Consider the following 17,500-nt stretch of genomic DNA (forward strand, 5'->3'; position numbering starts at 1 on the left):
TCAGATATTATTTATTAATTGCCTTCTGTCTGTTTTTGAAGGTGAAACATTTTATGTGATCAGTTTTTGTAAATATTTAGATTAGAAGCACAGATGTTTGAAAACAAACAGAAAAATAAAGGCACAATAATCTGCTAATAAAATATCAGTCTGATGTCTGTCTGAGTCAGATGTTTAATGTTGGAACGCCCCCCAGTGGACAGAACGTGTAACGACAACATGCTGACAGTGACGCCACAGTGTGGAGGTGCAGATGAATATTAATAACAGGCTAAATTTGAGCATTAAATATGTTAATAGAATGAAAAATAATAACGAGTGTGATTATAGATGAAGATTAACAGCACAGTTACTGACTGACTGATCTGTTCTATTCATAGATCTATTTCATCTGTTTAAATCTCTTTTTATTGATTGATTGATTGATTGATTCTGTATGTGCAGTAAAATGATTCACTGCAGTTCACATTATCATCACTGTTCTCTTTATCTTTACAGTTTCTGTTCTGTTTCTTCTTTGTTGTTGCTCAGCTTCTTTGTATTTTTCTAGTGGCTTGTCTTGTGTGTCTTTAGATTTTGTGAAAGTTTCTCTCCAGAATATTTTGTTCTGATGGTTTTCAGTTGCAGTAAACGACGACACGTCCTGTACTCAGTGTGATTCAGAGTATTTAACAGAATATTGTTGTAGATTTTGGTCTGCAGGTCTGATTTATTTAAACTCAGTGTGTGTGAGAGCCGACCTGCATGTGCTGCTGTCCAGGCTGGTTGTCGTCGTCGGTGTACGGAGGGTTCCACAGCTGGATCTTCTCCTGCTTCAACTGGTTCTTCAGCTTCGCCTCTGTGTTCTGCTCTGCCATCGTCTGAACGTAAGGAGAGGAGAAACCGGGAGAACAGAACAGGAGGATGAGGAGGAGAAACAGAAAGTGAAAATAGCTGGACAGAGGGAGGAATTCCCCGGCTGGGTGGAGCCGTTACTGGAACTGAACCAGAGAGACAAACTGAGTCTGTTTCACCACTTAGATTTGACTAAACTGATCGATCGATGAGCTCACAGCATCAATCAGAACAGGAGAGCAGAAAAAGATTATTTTAGACACGTGTCCTGGTTTATTTCGGGCTAACTTCAACTCCTCAAAACAAACTGACAAAATCTGCAGATATTACTGAATAAAAAGCTGAAAAAACTCTGACCTTCAGAAAAGATTAACACACCATAAACACAGAATTAAAGGATATTTGACACTATTTGTCATTAAAAAGATCCAATCACAGAGACTGAGCTGCATCAACAAAGATTAATGTTTAATCCTGACTAAACTGTGGTTTAACTTTAATTTTTACTTAAACTTTTAAACTAGTTTAAGATGTAAAAGAGTTTTATTTTAATTTTAATTTTCACTCCAAACTGAGATCAGTTTAATTCTGTTACATTAAAACTTGAAATGTTAATTTAAACCCAGTGTTAACTTTAAAGTTGAACTTTTGAGATGGACTGAGTAAAATAATCTGCTGAGCTACTCAACATCTGAGCCCGCTAACAAACTTTTAAACTTTTTAACTAACGGTGTCATGTTTTGTTCGTTTTTTGGATAGTTTCTTTTTACATGTTTGTTTTCCACACAAACACACGTCTTGAACAAAAGGTTAGAAAAGTCCTGTGGTCATAATTTATGACAAACAGTCTGGACTCTTACTTTATGTATGTATGTATTTATGTAATTATTTATTTATTCAATGTAGTCACGTCTCACAGTTTCCAGATCAAGAGTTTCCATCTCAAAAAATAAAAACTGTATTTTCTAGATACTCGTAAGTGATTGGTGTGTTAAACAGAGAAAGCTGCTGTACCTCGTTACGTTAAGTGACGTTAGCTGACATTAAAAAGAAACACGTTACTAAAGAAAGTAACAACAACAGGCTAACAGCTAGCTAACATTAACATTTACTGTAACCAGAAACTCAGGTAACAGCTGAGTGACGGTCTTGTCTACAAGGGAACCCTTGGTCTGTAGAATTCTCGCGAGATTCGTCGCGCTGTTTCTTCGCAGAGCAACGACTGAAAACTAAATTATGATTAATGATGAGACGACAATGGGGCTTAAATCTGAGTCTGCTGAAGGACAGTAAACACCTGTCTCAGGTTAAAGAAAGATCATATTTCAGGTCAGAAAGACCAAATCTCGCGAGATAATTCCCGAATCTGGGGTTCCCTTCTCGACTTGACTCTGAGTTTGCTCTTAATCGTTTCCACAGCTTCAAACAAAGCTCGTTTCTGGGAGTTTGTTCTTAAAATCAGCCGTCAGACGCTGTTAAATGTCTCAGTCAATTACCTTAATGTCCGAGGACACGATGACAAACACAAAATGTCTGATAAAGCTCCGTTAATCGTCCTCCTCTTCAGCAGCTCGTTCAGGCTGTTTTTGTGTATTTGTCGTTTCTCGGAAGGAGGTGAAGATACGGAGGAAGAGGTCTCACTCCGAGCGCGTTTCACCATCCCGTTAATGTAACCTACGTCAGCCGAACAGCTCAGCGAGGCCGTCACAGCCGAGCGACTCCTCTTCACAAATATAAACGATCTTTGATCTACTACTACGGCGCAGTGAGAGGGTCAAAGTTCATGCTGCGTCTGTATGAACGCGAAATCAAACCAGAGACAAACGAGAAGTGTTAAAAAAGAAATTACAAAAAAACACAAAACAAAATGACGTAACTCAAAACAAAATAAAATATAACAAATTGAAATAAAATAAAATAATAAAATGAAAACAAAATAAATCAAAGAATTATGAAATTAATGACAAATAACTACTGTAAATATCTATTATATCCATGAAAGTAATCAATAATCCAACAATTTTAAATCTCAGCTCATTATTTTGAAATATTTCATCCTTTTTTCTCTTTTATTTTAATATAATTTTTAATGAATTATTTCATGATTGTCTCTATTTAATAATCATTATATTTATTAATTTAATATGGTATATTTTTGTTTTTCATAAAAGGGCAGAATTCATGATGTACATTTACTGACACTGTTCTTTGTTGCACAAAATAAGTGTTGTGAAAGATAAGACTGAATAAAAACAAAGGAAGAGTCCTCATCATGTAGTTCACTTCATAAATGGTGTTTTTAATTATCAGGAGGTCGACAGCACAAAAACACCATCGTGTGTGCAAGACACAACGAGACAAACACAACGTAAAAGACACAACGAGACAAACACAACGTAAAAGACACAACGAGACAAACACAACGTAAAAGACACAACAAGGCAAATACAACGTAAAAGACACAACGAGATGGAAACTACATAAAAGATGTAACAAGACAAAATCAACATAAAAAACGTGACGATACAAAAACATGTAACAACAAAAACTACATATTTGATAAAACGAGAGGAAAATGACGTGACATGATGTAATATCCTTTTCCACTGGATTAAACCCCATTTCTTCATGATCAGTGTAGTTTTAATCATTTCTATATTTTATTTGATTACTGATCGGTTATTGAACTCGTTTGGCTCCATTAAAGAGTCACACGTATAAAACGATTCATCAAATGATTCTGAGGTTTTTTTGTTTGTTTTCTTTTGTCAAAAGGACGAGTACATGCCCAGCCTCCGGGCCGCCTCAGAGATCCTCGGGGTCTTCCTGCTGGGGAACGGGTGGTAGTCGTGGTTCTGGTGGACCCCCGCAGAAGAGCCCACCCCCCCGACACTAAACTGCCTGGTGAACCTGAGGGCCGGCGCCGAGTGCTGCCTGGAGCCCCTCCACGCCGCGCTGCAGCTGCTCTGCAGGACGCCGTTACTGGTTTGTCCAGCTGCAGACTTGTTCTGGTTCTCCAGGTCTGCATGGAGGCTGGAGGCGGAGCTGCGGGGGGACGCGGGGTTGGAAGCGACGGGGGTGGAGGCAACAAGGGTGGAGCTTTCATCAGAGCTGCTGAACGAGACGTCAGGATGATCGTCTGTGGATCCTTCGCCGGGGTCGAGTGAACCACAGACAGAAACCTGGACTGGATCTGTCTGCTCTGGGGACCCGTCGATGTTGAAGTGTTCTTCTTCTTCTTTGGTGCAGCTGGAGGGGCTGCAGGGGGATGAAGGATCCAGTGTGGAGTCAAGATCCAGCTGGGAGCCGCCGGGCTCAGAGGAAGACGAAGACCATCTGGAAAACAAAGACCACATGGAACAAACAGTCAGTCAGGGCGGGAATTTTAGTCACAACAGTCACGACAGTCGCAACAGTCACGACAGTCACGATGGTCATGACGATCACAACGATCACATCAGTCACAACGGTCACGACAGTCACGACGGTTACAACGGTCACGATGGTTGCAGCCACCAATTGGAGATATAAATTTTATTTTTTGCAGAATTTCTTCCATAGTCTGTCATTTCTTTGGTGACCCAAACAAAATCTCCTGTGACCCACGTGTGGGCCACGACCCAGTGTTTGGGAATGAGTGTGTTTCATGAACAGTTGAATCTATTTTTTTTATTTATTTTTTTTTTACATTTTTGTGTTTTTGTATTTGTGGGTTTTTTTGCCTTTTGGCATTATTTGCATTTTGGTGTTCTATGTGTTTTTTCGTGTTTTCTGTGTTTTTTCGTGTTTTCTGTGTTTTTTCGTGTTTTCTGTTTTTTTGTGTTTGCTGTGTTTTTTCGTGTTTTCTGTGTTTTTTCGTGTTTGCTGTGTTTTCTGTGTTTGCTGTATCAGACTGTAAACCAGCGACTGACCGGGAGGAACTGTTGGTGTTCGTTGTTTCTGGGGACGAAGCGGTGAGCTGCACGCTGACCCCTCGACAGCTGCGTCGGTGGAGGCCCAGGTGAACGTGCCAGGGGTCGTAGGTTGCAGGGTCAGGGTCAAAGGTTATGGCCGGTGGCGACCTGCCGTGTGGTTCCCATGGTGACGTCAAACCCTGCATGACGGGAACGACGCTGATGGCGTCAGACAGTTCCTGTGAGACTGAAGACAGGAAGAAAGAGGCAACAGATCAATCGATGATGATGGAAAACAACAGTTAAATGTTTTTCATCTCTTTTGTTTTTATGTTATAATTCTAAGTTAAATGTGTTTGATGTGTTAGTTATTAGTTATGAGTCAAATAACATAAAACATGAAATATGATTTAAAAAAGGCAGGAATGCTGTTCAAACTTTATATTTTTAGACAAATTCATTCAATAATATTTCTATCAGATTTGTCTCAACCAAAACATGTCGACTCTGTCGTCCTTCAAAGATCAATAAGAATTATGGTTTAAAAATGTGAATTTTGATCAACATTAAGAGACTCTGAGACACTTTAAAAAATAAAATGTCATGTTCATAACAGAATATTTTAACTTGGTAGAAGAACATTAATAAGTAAATAATTTGAAAACTCCTGATTTTTAAACTCAAACTTCCTGCTGTCAAAGCCTCAGTGATTCCTGTATATCATGCTTTTATTGTGAAATCCCCAACAGGAAATGTGTGTTTTATATCCGTTAACTTGACGTCTTCCGGACAGACAAATAAAGACAGAAACTCTTTTCAGGAAGTTTAAAAGCGACACTTTCTCCTGAAAACTGAACGTTTTCCTCCACAGACTCAAATATTTTCTACTTTTCTCACCAAAAAACTCAAGTTTGTTGTTTTCTGACGAACTTTGTAACTCGGACGGACACACACACACACACACACACACACACTCACGCGCGCGCACGTGAAGCTCACCTGTCCTTAACAGAAGCACCTGAGTGTGTCTCCTCTGTGTCTCTGTGGTGGACCTGTACTGTTGTCGGAGCAGAGAGATGTCCATGTTCCTCCTGCTGTCCTCTCCCTCTGCTCCTCCTGCCTCCTCTTCCTCCTCCTCCCTCTTCCTCCTGCAGCCTGCAGGAGACGCGGACACACGTGACCTCTGACCCGCAGACAGTAAACATGATTTTATCTGCTAAAACTCTTCATCAGTCAACAAGAAGAAACTTTTGAAATGTAATTTAAAGCATCTAAAAGTAATTTATGTAACAGAAAACAATATGTATTATTAATAATAAGTACAGTTCTTTTAATGTTTTATATACTGGTGACAATTCTGCTGCAGCTTTAAAAGAAGATTTAAAAAAAAAAAAAAAAAAGGCTAAAAATTTCAACTAAAACAGATAAATGGTTGATTTTTTTTTAAAACCTGATTAAATCATGTTTTAACTTTAATTTATGTTGCAACATTTTTTTTAAAGTAGCTTCAAATTCAGAGTTATTACATTTATATCTTAGTGTAGTTTTCACCCAAAATCTAAATCTGTTGCTCCAAAACTTTTAACTCCAATACAAAAGTTCATCCAGTATTATCTCAGATATTATGGGAAAAAAATGGAAAAAAGTCATAATTTTGACATTTTAAGCAGCTGTCTCGTGTGTGTGTGTGTGTGTGTGTGTGTGTGTGTGTGTGTGTGTGTGTGTGTGTGTGTGTGTGTGTGTTACCCTCCTGCAGCAGCAGCTCTCTCCTGGGAGTCACCCAGCAGCAGCAGGAGCAGGACATCCTGTTGGCAGCAGGTGTTTTACTCCTCAGTTCAACGTCAGTTCACCTCCTGCAGCAGCACCTGGACTCATGATGCATTCAAATCCTCCTCTGGAAGCTCCGACAAACCAAAACCTGCTCCTCAAATCCACAGAGACTGATAAAGATTAGGTGAAGAGTTGATGTTTTGACTGGTGGAGGAAGAAATGTTGGTGCTGTGTTACCTGGTCAGGTAGGAGGCTGGACTGATGGAAACACACACACACACACACACACACACACACACACACACACACTGAGCTCAGCAATGTTGTGTGACTTTGATTGGTGTGTAAACAGTGAAGGACAATGTGCTGCGTCGACCTTCCTGTTCACACAACCACATCAGACTGTTTGAACAAACACTCAGTCACTCTTATTCACACTGAAGTGATGTTAAACACATTTATATAACAGACACAGAGAGAGACTGTCACTGACCTGCACACCCAGTACAGACCAGTACAGACCAGTACAGACCAGGTCAGACCATGTCAGACCAGTACAGACCAGGTCAGACCATGTCAGATCATGTCAGACCAGTACAGACCATGTCAGACCAGTACAGACCAGGTCAGACCAGTACAGACCAGTACAGACCATGTCAGACCATGTCAGACCAGTACAGACCAGTACAGACCATGTCAGACCATGTCAGACCAGTACAGACCATGTCAGACCAGTACAGACCAGTACAGACCATGTCAGACCAGTACAGACCAGTACAGACCAGTACAGAGCAGGTCAGACCAGTACAGACCAGTACAGACTATGTCAGACCAGTACAGACCAGTACAGACCAGGTCAGACCAGTACACATCAGGACATACCAGTTTATAAGAGTACATATGATTATTAATTATTTCAAAGAATTCTCAGTTTTTACATACATAAGTACATTTACTGAAGTACAAATAAGAGGTACTTTACTTGAGTATTTCTACTTCTACTCCACTACATATTGTATGTATGTGTATACATATTTATTACCTATTTATTTATCTTATTTATCAATATATACAGAGATGTATTATTATTATTTATTGTTGTTGTTGTTATGTTTTTTATTTGTACTTGATTTTTTGATAGTTCAGTGTTTTTATGTATTTGTTTATTTATTTATCCCTCTTTATAATTGATTTTAAAATGTATTTTCGACTCTCTCATGTCTCCATACTTCATGTTACTTTTTGTGAATCATTGACTTGAAGTTAAAGTATTTATTTATTAACATTAATGAGACAGAGGCTGTGTGTGTGTGTGTGTGTGTGTGTGTGTGTGTGTGTGTGTGTGTGTGTGTGTGTGTGTGTGTGTGTGTGCGTGTGTGTTACTGTCTCTTTAAATATTTAACCCTTCCTCCTCCTCCTCCTCCTCCTCCTCTCTGTCTCTGTCTGTCTCTCAGTGTTAATGATGGCCGCCGTCTCTCAGGACTCTCGTCTCTATCTGGGCTTCGACTTCAGCACCCAGCAGGTAAAATTCATTTCATCCACCTTTCATTCACCTGCACGCATGACTGAGTGACGTATTGACGCACGTGGCCGCGTGCAGCGGTGTAATGCGCAGATGCGGAAGAGGCAGACGTGAAGTTTCTGTGCAGGTCTCTGCGGTCTTGAGTCCAGTTTGACCTGCTGACTGAGACTCTGAATCATCCAGTTCAAACTTTATCAATCACTCAGGATCAATAAAGTTCTTTATGTTTAAGACTAAAACAGATTAAAGTTCTAAAAGCTGATGTTCTCCTCTGATTCTCTTCATCTTTAACTTATCATCTTTCTGTGAAAGTGGAAACAAAACAAAGTAAAAATTAAAATCTGTGCAGGCTGAGTAGGGGAGACTGGGGACGTTTGCAACTCTTCTTGCATTTCTTCCATAGTCACTTTGGACCACAGTTTCATATATTAAACCTAAATCTGTCTGTTAATTATTCAGGTCATTTAACGATGATGACATGTCACTTACTGTTCACAACATTTTATTTACAAGGAAGAAGATGTTGCCACCAACCTCAACTGTGGGGACAGTCGCAACATAAGAAATACATTAAATTTCACTCATATCCTTTAGCATTTTTCTCAGTATGGGATTTTCAACTAGTGATCAATCTGGCAATAATTTTTTCCCACTAATCAATCAGCTGTTTGGTCCATTAAATGTCAGAAAATAATTAATTGATCTTGTCACAATCTTGTCAGTTGAAACACAGAGTACTTTAACATTGCAGTGTTTCTACTTTTACTCTAGTAAACAGTTTGGATCCTTCTTCCTCAGCTGATACTGACACTTGTGTTCTTTCACTGCTGAAGCTGAAGGTGGTGGCCATCGACGGAAACCTGAACGTTCTTCATCAGAACAATGTGCAGTTTGACTCTGAGCTACCTGAGTTCAGGTAACTATTCATTATCCTCATTATTATTATTATTGTTGTTGTTGTTGTTAACTGACTCTGTAAATTAAAGATGGCAGTCGTGATGTCATGACGTGAAACTCCCTTAAATAAATAAATAATAAACTGAACTGATGAGAAAAATAAACACTTGAACAAACATCAGTGTGATGAGAACAACATAACATGACAGAAATGGAGGGGGCGGGGCTTATGACCTATACTGCTGATGAAAGCTTTGGACATTAGATTACATGGTGTAATACTAATTAGTTACTTCCACCCCGACTGTTGATATACATATATTTACTGTAATAGAGTAGAAGTAAAGTATAGTAAGTAGAAGAAGTAAGTATATTTCAGATGCTGTCTGACAGAAGAGTTATTTTGAACAAGTGGAATTTTGGCACCGTTCAGTTTCGTTTATATATTTAAGGTTTCTGTGTTCAGGGTCTTTTATTTTGAAAGAGGTTATCACCTGTGTGTGTGTGTGTGTGTGTGTGTGTGTGTGTGTGTGTGTGTGTGTGTGTGTGTGTGTCAGGACTCAGGGAGGAGTTCATATTCATGCTGACAGACTGACTGTCACCTCCCCGGTGCTGATGTGGGTGAAGGTAGGACACACACACACACACACACACACACACAGACACACACACACACACACACAGACACACACACACACACACACACACACACACAGAGTCACGATGATTCAGCTCAGCTCTGTTAAAGTTTTAACCGACTGTGAAGGTTTGTCCGGTGACCTTTGACCTCTGCTGCTGCTGCATGTGTTTGTTTGTTTGTCTTCTTGGGGCTGCGCTGTGATTGGTGTGTCTCCGTGTCTGTCGTCGAGGCTCTGGACCTGTTATTGGACAAGATGAAGAGGGCGGGGCTTGACTTCTCTCGGGTCACAGCGCTGTCAGGCAGCGGCCAGGTGAGGCCAGATGTTTTTACCTGCTGCAGATGGAAACTTTTCCTTATTTCTTTACCTTATATATTATTATTTATTAGATAATATATCATCATGTTGTAGTTAGTCGTGTTTTTGAATTTTAAATGCTGCCTCCGTGTGGCTGCAGACGATGCTGACAACACAAACTAGGAAAAACAAAAGGACAAAAAAACAATAACAAACAAATCAAAACAGCCAAATCTTTAACATATGACTTTCTGTATTTTCTGACATTTTATGGATCAAACAACTAATTGATTAGTGGAAAAAATATTGCCATATTGATCAGTAAAATAGATCCAAACATGTGAAAACAGGTGGAGCACATGGACATATGTCTGCAACAGGATCAAGTTTTCACCATTTTCTGATAGTTTATGGAACAAACAACAAACAAACAAACAACAAAGTGATTAGTGGAGAAAATAATTGAAAAGAAAGTTTTTATATTTTCTAAAGCTTGGTTCTGTTTCAGCAACATGGCAGTGTGTACTGGAGAAGAGGAGCGTCTCAGATCCTGAAGCAGCTCAACCCAGAACAGACCCTGAACCAGCTGCTGCAGGTCAGTGGATCCACGCTCATCTTACACTGTGTGTGTGTGCTTCTGTTTGTTCTGTACCTGCTCACGTGTGTGTGTGTGTGTGTGTGTGTTGACAGGACGGGTTCTCGGTGTCAGACTGTCCTGTGTGGATGGACTCCAGCAGTAGTCAGCAGTGTCAGGACCTGCAGACAGCAGCAGGAGGAGCTCTGAGGCTGGCAGAGATCACCGGATCCAGAGCCTATGAGGTCACGCTGTCCACCTGTCTGTCTGTTTGTCTGTCCGCCTGTCTGTCTGTCTGTCTGTCTGTCCACCTGTCTGTCTGTCTGTCCACCTGTCTGTCTGTCTGTTTGTCTGTGAGTCTGTTCACACCTGCTAGTGGTGGTTTGGACCATGTGACCTACAATAGATGGAGGTCAGATTGGAGAAGCAGCAGGAGAACCAGTGCAGGAAGTTGATCAATGTCCTGCTGTGGAACACATGTTAAGTGTTCACTATCTTTAGAATATTTTCACCTCTTTAACTTTCTGTCAGACAGACTTTTCTGACAAGAAACCACTGTTATATAAGACAAATATCACTCTCTACAAACCAACCAAACTCCATCGATAAAATCAGTAATTTTACTTCACAGAACACAGGAGCTGTAGGTCTACTGCTGCCTCCATCTGTCAGTTAGTTTGTGTTGTTGTGTGAGTTTTGGTTAGTTCAGATTCTTCAAAGCAACACAATAACTCAAACACGCTAACAGATGGAGGGAGCAGTAGACAAACAACTCCTGTGTTTTGGGAGCTAAAATTACTGATTTTGTCAGTGGAGTTTGGTTGGTTTTCAAGAAGCCTTAAGTTTCATGTCAGAAAAGTCTGTCTGACAGCAAAGTAAAGCTGTGAAAATATTCTGAATATAACATACACTGATTTCTTTAGATGTCCTCAACCGCCTCAACAGGACACATGGTCGCCAGTTGGACTCTTCCAGTTTTTGGCTCCCCGATGTTGGAACGAGCCACCGATCAACTCTGTCTGATTGGCACAGTCTCTCTCAGTCTTTAAGAAAAGACTGAAGACCAGCTCTGTTCTGAACGCCTCTGCACTTGATTAAGTGCACAACATATTCATAAAAATCCAGTGCATCTTATTGACTGTATGCACGTTTCCTCTGGCCCCGCCTGTGGCACCTTCGTCCTATCAGACTTGAACTTTGCGTCACTGCACTGGATCCCTGTTTGTGTTGTATCAGCTCTTAGATGTGCGTTGCTTTGAATAAAGTGTCTGCTAAATAAAATTGTAATTAGTCCAACATACATGTTGCTGCTGACTGCAGCAGGATTTTGTTTATCTTCTGACACAAACTTGCACAGAAGCCCTTACTCTGACTGTTTGTAGTATTTTATTGATTTCATGGAGAAACAAAGAATCTGTGTGTGTGTGTGTGTGTGTGTGTGTGTGTGTGTGTGTGTGTGTGTGTGTGTGTGTGTGTGTGTGTCTGCAGCGTTTCACAGGAAACCAGATTGCCAAAGTGCGACAGACCCGACCAGAGGACTACCAGAACTCAGAGGTCGGCCTCCAGAGCATCACTTAGCTCACTGTTTATTATTATATCAGCTAGTTATAGTTAGTTTATATTTCATAAACTGTATGTTTTTCAGAGGATCTCATTGGTCAGCAGCTTCGCAGCCTCTCTCTTCCTCGGTGATTACGCCGCCATCGACTACAGTGACGGTACAGTTGAATGTAGTGTTCAATCACTTTTATTAGCTTGTTTATGAATTCTCTTATTAATAATAATGATAATAATTAATATGATGTTAATTGTGTTTATTCATATTTCAAAATCTCTTGCTTTGAGGGAGGTTTTTTTTTTTGCAGTTTTTGTGCTTTTTGTTCCTTGTGAAATGTGAAATACTGGACTCTCAGCTGCTGACTGACTGATTGACCGACTGTTTGTTCAGGTTCAGGAATGAATCTGCTGGACATCAGGACCAGAACCTGGTCTGAGATCTGCCTGGACGCCACTGCTCCACATCTGGACCGAGTGCTGGGAGCTCCACTGCCCTCCACATCTGTACTGGTATGGCTGGTCTGTACTGGTGTGTGTGTGTGTGTGTGTGTGTGTGTGTGTGTGTGTGTGTGTGTGTCTCAGAGTGAAGGTCTGCTGTCCTTTCAGGGTCTCGTCTCCTCGTACTTTGTGCAGCGATATGGTTTCTCTGAGAGCTGCAGAGTGGTGGCCTTCACTGGAGACAACCCAGGTAAAACATCCAACAACACAGAGGCTTCAGTCTCGTTCTGTTCTTTATTACACAACTTAAGTGAATATTCATCAGAATATTAAATAGACTTTTGGGATAAAGACAAACATCAACATAACAAGAGGAAGAACGATGTAACAATTGATTTCTCTTTCTCTTCATGAGTCATTACATATTTTTTAAAATGAGCTATTTTGATAAAAACTAATTGGCTCATAAAATCCAAACCTACTGACCTTTAGATCAGTCTGTAGATGATGCTGACTCAGCGGTCTGGGAGGAGTTTGCAAAAACACATAAAACTGAAAAAAGTTTCAGAAGTTGAGATTTTTAGACTAATTTAGAAAAGATGCAGTTGAATAAAAGATTAAAATTAATAAAATAAATTTTAGTCTGCTGTTTTCATGATGATTGCAAAAACATAAACTTGTTTTTTTTACTGCGCCACCTTGAGGTCAGTCAGTGTCATTTTTGTTGCCTGAGTGGTGGATGAACACAAGGTGGCGCTGTTGTGCTGTGAGATCATGTTGCCTGTTTCACTGGACACCAATGAAGATGAAGTAGCAAATGAAAATCTTTGCTTTTTATCTTTAGTTTTTTTCATGTTTATGAATATTAATTATCACGTCTGTTGGAGTGAAAACTTCTCCTCTTCCTCCTTTGCAGCAGGTTTCGTGTTCAGTGTTCCTGCTGCCTCCGTCAAACTGTAAAAGCTCTGGTGTTGTGTGTTTTCTGGCCGTAATGTTTGACGTCGAGGTGCAGAGAGTCTCAGCAGCTCTGAATACCAACCTGACAACATCGTCTCAAAAACACAAAACTGAACCATGAAGAAATCTGAAGACAGCTCAGTGATTCTGTCTCCTCCAACATACAAGAACAACTAATTCAAATCAAATCAAATTCAATCAGAGCAGCTGTGACATCACAGCACATCTGGAGAAACTCTGATCGTTAAAGACAGAGCTGGGAAGTAACTAAGTACAAATACTTTGTTACTTACTTAAATACAGTTTAAGTGGTAAAATAGGTATTTGTACTTTATTTATTTTTAACTTGCTACTTTTTTGTCTTTTTTCCACCTTTATTTGGAATCACTGAATTACTTTTGGTCAGATACATGAACAGACATACTTATGATACAAATACTAATACATACATGAATACTGTTTCAGACACAAATTTAAACAACAGAAGGATGTTTTGTTTTGTGTGTCTGAGGCTCGTATCAGTTCGTCTCTTCACTCATTGGACACGATAACTGAACGTAACCTGATCTGTGTCTGAACGCTCAAATCAAATCAAATCAAATCAAATCAAATCAAATCAAATCAAATCAAATCACTCCTGATCCTGAACTTCAGACCAAAGTGAGTTTTCTGTCTTTGTTTTTTTTGACTCTTTGTGCTGCTGACACGGCTGCAGACCCCGAGGACACAGTCCAGCAGAGACGTGAGCAGCGTTCAGTGTGAGAAGATAAAATGTTCATTACTGTGTTTAAAGTGTATTTTCTCTCCTCCTCAGCGTCTCTGGCAGGAATGAGGCTCCAACAAGGAGACATCGCTGTGAGTCCACATGAAACCAGTCTGTCATCTGGATAACTGACTGTCGATCAGCTCATTATTAGTGTGTGTTCAACTCTGTGTGTGTGTGTGTGTGTGTGTGTGTGTGTGTGTGTGTGTGTGTGTGTGTGTGTGTGTGTGTGTCAGGTCAGTCTGGGCACCAGTGACACGGTGTTTCTGTGGATCCAGCAGCCTCGTCCGGCGCTGGAGGGTCACATCTTCTGTAACCCCGTCGACTGGCACGAGTACATGGCCCTGCTGTGGTACGAACACACAAAATACTGTCAGATACTGCACAAAATATTCTACAAAATACTGTCAGATACTGCACAAAATCTTACTTTAAAACTTCAAGTGAATCCTGTGTTGCAGTTATTTTATTGTGAAAAGAAGCCAGGAACTCTGAGAAAGATAAAGACGATAAAATGTGACATATTGTGACATTTAAAAGAAAAAAAGGACGTGTCCATATTGATTAGTCAGATTATTAGGAGTATTTGTACATACTTTTTTCCGTATATTAGAGCTGAGCATCAGTACACAATAACTAAACTGTTCAGTCCTTTTGATTCTCACATCAAGAAAATAATGATGATTTTTATGGTTTTGCTCGCAGCCAATCACAGCAAGCGTTCTTCATGAAGAACTTTATCTTTACTGATATCACTTTATTGGTGCTGCTATTGCAATTTTTTAAGTGATACTCAGCCCGACTGCACATGACTGGAGACTCTGTGGACACAAGTCCACATGTGTAGAATCAGTCACAGGACAGGTTGTGTCCACTAGAGGGCAGCAGCTGAAGGCTCCGGTCAAAATGAACACACCTCTTTCTGTGTGTGTGTGTGTGTGTGTGTGTGTGTGTGTGTGTGTGTGTGTTCACAGCTTTAAGAACGGATCTCTGACGAGGGAACGAATCAGGAACGAGTGTACTGGAGGATCATGGGAATATTTCTCCGCTGCTTTGAGAGACACACCACTGGGAAACAACGGACACATTGGTCAAGTTTCCTTCCGTCCTTCCTTTCTTCTCTTTTTTCCATCATGTTTCCTTCCTACCTACCTTCCTTTCCTTCCTCCCTTCTTCCCTTCCCTCTCTCTCCGCTCGCTCTGATTGGCTGTTGGCTGTTTGCAGGCTTTTATTTTGACACCATGGAGATCACACCTCCTGCGGTCGGAGTTCACCGTTTTGACGCGGATGATAAGACGGTAGGTGGAGACACATTCAGACACAGTGACACAGTGTCTCTGTGTGCTCAGTCTCACCTGTCCCACCTGTCCTGCAGGTGTCCTCACTGAGTCCTCAGGTGGAGGTCCGGGCGCTGGTGGAGGGACAGTTTCTGTCCAGGAGACTCCACGCTGAGCGGCTGGGATACTCCATCAGTAAGAGCGACACACGTCTACCTCCGTCCTCCAATCTTTTATTATTATTATTATTATTATTATTATTTTTATTTATTCATTCTTTTTTTGATATTTTCTCTATTTTCTTCTGATATTTTTTTATTTTTTGTGTTTTTAGTTCCAGGAACCAGAGTGTTGGCGACCGGAGGAGCGTCATCGAATAAAGACATTCTGCAGGCGAGTCATCACACGTCTCTGAACTCATTTAAGACACGTCCTGAATGAACATGGACCAGAACATGAGATGTTTAGACGGTTTAAAACTGGGTTCAGTCAGAAGAAGAAACTGTCTTCATGTGTGTCTCTCAGGTTCTGTCTGATGTGTTCAACGCTCCAGTTTATACCATCGACCTGTCCAACTCCGCCTGTCTGGGCTCAGCCTACAGAGCTGCGCACGGTACACACACACACACACACACACACACACACACACACACACACACACACACTGACTTACAGTCATTTCCTGGAGACTGTCTCTGATCCAGGTCCTCACCTGTACCTTCTTACCTTGTCATTATTTTGCTGCATGAGACATTTTTACCAACGTCAGTATTTGATGTTCTGGAAATGAGGCGACAGACGACGAACACATAAATGATGAAACAAGGAATAAAATGTAAATATTGTAACAAGACAAAAAATACCGTAGAAGGCAAGATGCAAATAAAGTTAAAAGACGTAACAAGAAGAAAACGGCATAAAAGACATAAGAAGACACAACAAGACAACTTAAAAGACGGAAGATTTTTACTTTTGTACTTTGAGTACTTCAGAGCCTGTACTTTTTCATTTTTACTGCAGTAAACGAGTTGAATCAGTACTTTTACTTGAGTATTTGTACTTAGTTTTCTCCTGATGAAGGTCATGTGACTGAGACGTTTAAAGACATCACGTTTATCTGAGCACTGGTTCAGATTGCAGTGGAAGGTAAAAAGTCGGTTGGTGCAGATGAAGTTCCAGCTGCTCATCGATGTTCTCACAGTATGTGACTGAGGTGTGGAGTGTCTGAGCGGCAGGACGTGGACGCTCTGATCGCTCTGCACACTTGAAACCATTAACATCAGCCGCTCAAAGATAAACGCAGCAGCGCCGTCCGTCTTCTGTCTCTCCAGGAGTTTATTCACCGCTGCTCTGCTGTGTCTCTCCGCTGAGGCTTTTAATGTCGATGAGGGCAGCGTGTAGCACGTCTTCATAAAGCCAGAGGAAAAAGATTCCCCACCCACTCGACATGAAAGAGACTGGGCGAGTGGCGAGATAGTGAACATCCTCTGCTGTGTGACAGCCATCAAATATGTATGCAGGAGACAGAGAGACGAGTCTTTAACAGGAGCAGCGTCTGCGTTAGCTTTTAATCCCTGTTTCAATATCTAAAGTCAGTTGCGTGGGCTTGAAAAGACATAATGCAATCCTCCTGATGTTAATAACCAATGCTGATTCATTCAGGGGTGGCGGCGGCGGCGGCGGCGGCAGCAGCGGCGGCCTCAGGAGGGATGGGGGGGTGGGAAGGTTGAAGTGGTCCTAATGCAATTACTCTGCAACAGAGCTGCTGGATGCACAGAAATCCTCCTCATGCATCCATCTTGCATTACTGCCGCAATCCTTTCCTCGATGTTGCAGAAAAAAAAGTTTGCGTGGAGACAGTCTCACCTTCTGTCTCTTCATGTTTCCTCACACGGGTTAAAAATCTGGACTCAGTTTTGAGTTTTGAATTTTCGAGTTTGACGGCCCTGATATACAGTGAAAATATATTCATGTGTGATGTCATCTGTGGAGCTGCTGTCCACACACCAGTACTGAAACACTGGGACAAAATGACACAATATTTTTACAAAAAGAAAAGAATAACTGAATTTACAAGAGGGGA

The 17,500-nt window shown here is 40.9% G+C and overlaps 3 protein-coding genes across 4 annotated transcripts in view; 1 reads left to right on the plus strand and 2 right to left on the minus strand.

The window, feature by feature from the left end:
- The window catches only part of nub1 (negative regulator of ubiquitin-like proteins 1), an 8,877-nt gene extending 6,351 nt beyond the window's left edge, over positions 1-2,526 (minus strand). Inside the window, exons 1-2 of the mRNA XM_084747351.1 lie at positions 2,331-2,526; positions 741-860 (exon numbers count right to left, since the gene is read on the minus strand). Of these exons, the coding sequence (XP_084603477.1) occupies positions 741-857 (117 nt within the window). The 5' untranslated portion in view covers positions 858-860; positions 2,331-2,526. The remainder of the gene's footprint in view (positions 1-740; positions 861-2,330) is intronic.
- An 805-nt stretch (positions 2,527-3,331) lies between these two features.
- Positions 3,332-6,666, minus strand: LOC146307927 (uncharacterized). 2 transcript variants are annotated; one of them, XM_084747368.1, is made up of 4 exons: positions 6,474-6,666; positions 5,727-5,882; positions 4,746-4,974; positions 3,332-4,170 (listed from the first exon to the last, which is right to left on the minus strand). In XM_084747368.1, the coding sequence occupies exons 1-4, from the start codon at positions 6,529-6,531 to the stop codon at positions 3,603-3,605; spliced, it is 1,011 nt and encodes a 336-aa protein (XP_084603494.1). In that variant the 5' UTR covers positions 6,532-6,666; the 3' UTR covers positions 3,332-3,602. The 2 variants fall into 2 exon arrangements, with proteins under 2 accessions (XP_084603494.1, XP_084603495.1); XM_084747369.1 differs by lacking the exon at positions 6,474-6,666 and having other exon boundaries at positions 5,727-6,046.
- xylb (xylulokinase homolog (H. influenzae)) overlaps positions 6,613-17,500 on the plus strand; it is a 17,837-nt gene continuing 6,949 nt past the window's right edge. The window contains exons 1-18 of the mRNA XM_084747392.1: positions 6,613-6,742; positions 7,952-8,019; positions 8,853-8,935; positions 9,474-9,543; positions 9,786-9,866; positions 10,360-10,446; positions 10,542-10,670; positions 11,914-11,979; positions 12,071-12,143; positions 12,374-12,492; positions 12,589-12,670; positions 14,192-14,232; positions 14,377-14,492; positions 15,115-15,230; positions 15,365-15,438; positions 15,516-15,612; positions 15,752-15,810; positions 15,943-16,030. Coding sequence (XP_084603518.1) covers positions 7,957-8,019; positions 8,853-8,935; positions 9,474-9,543; positions 9,786-9,866; positions 10,360-10,446; positions 10,542-10,670; positions 11,914-11,979; positions 12,071-12,143; positions 12,374-12,492; positions 12,589-12,670; positions 14,192-14,232; positions 14,377-14,492; positions 15,115-15,230; positions 15,365-15,438; positions 15,516-15,612; positions 15,752-15,810; positions 15,943-16,030 — 1,444 coding nt within the window. The 5' untranslated portion in view covers positions 6,613-6,742; positions 7,952-7,956. The remainder of the gene's footprint in view (positions 6,743-7,951; positions 8,020-8,852; positions 8,936-9,473; positions 9,544-9,785; positions 9,867-10,359; positions 10,447-10,541; positions 10,671-11,913; positions 11,980-12,070; positions 12,144-12,373; positions 12,493-12,588; positions 12,671-14,191; positions 14,233-14,376; positions 14,493-15,114; positions 15,231-15,364; positions 15,439-15,515; positions 15,613-15,751; positions 15,811-15,942; positions 16,031-17,500) is intronic.

This window comes from Lutjanus erythropterus, chromosome 21 (assembly GCF_056507025.1).
Source record: "Lutjanus erythropterus isolate fLutEry1 chromosome 21, fLutEry1.hap2, whole genome shotgun sequence".
NCBI classification, from domain to species: Eukaryota; Metazoa; Chordata; class Actinopteri; order Lutjaniformes; family Lutjanidae; genus Lutjanus; species Lutjanus erythropterus.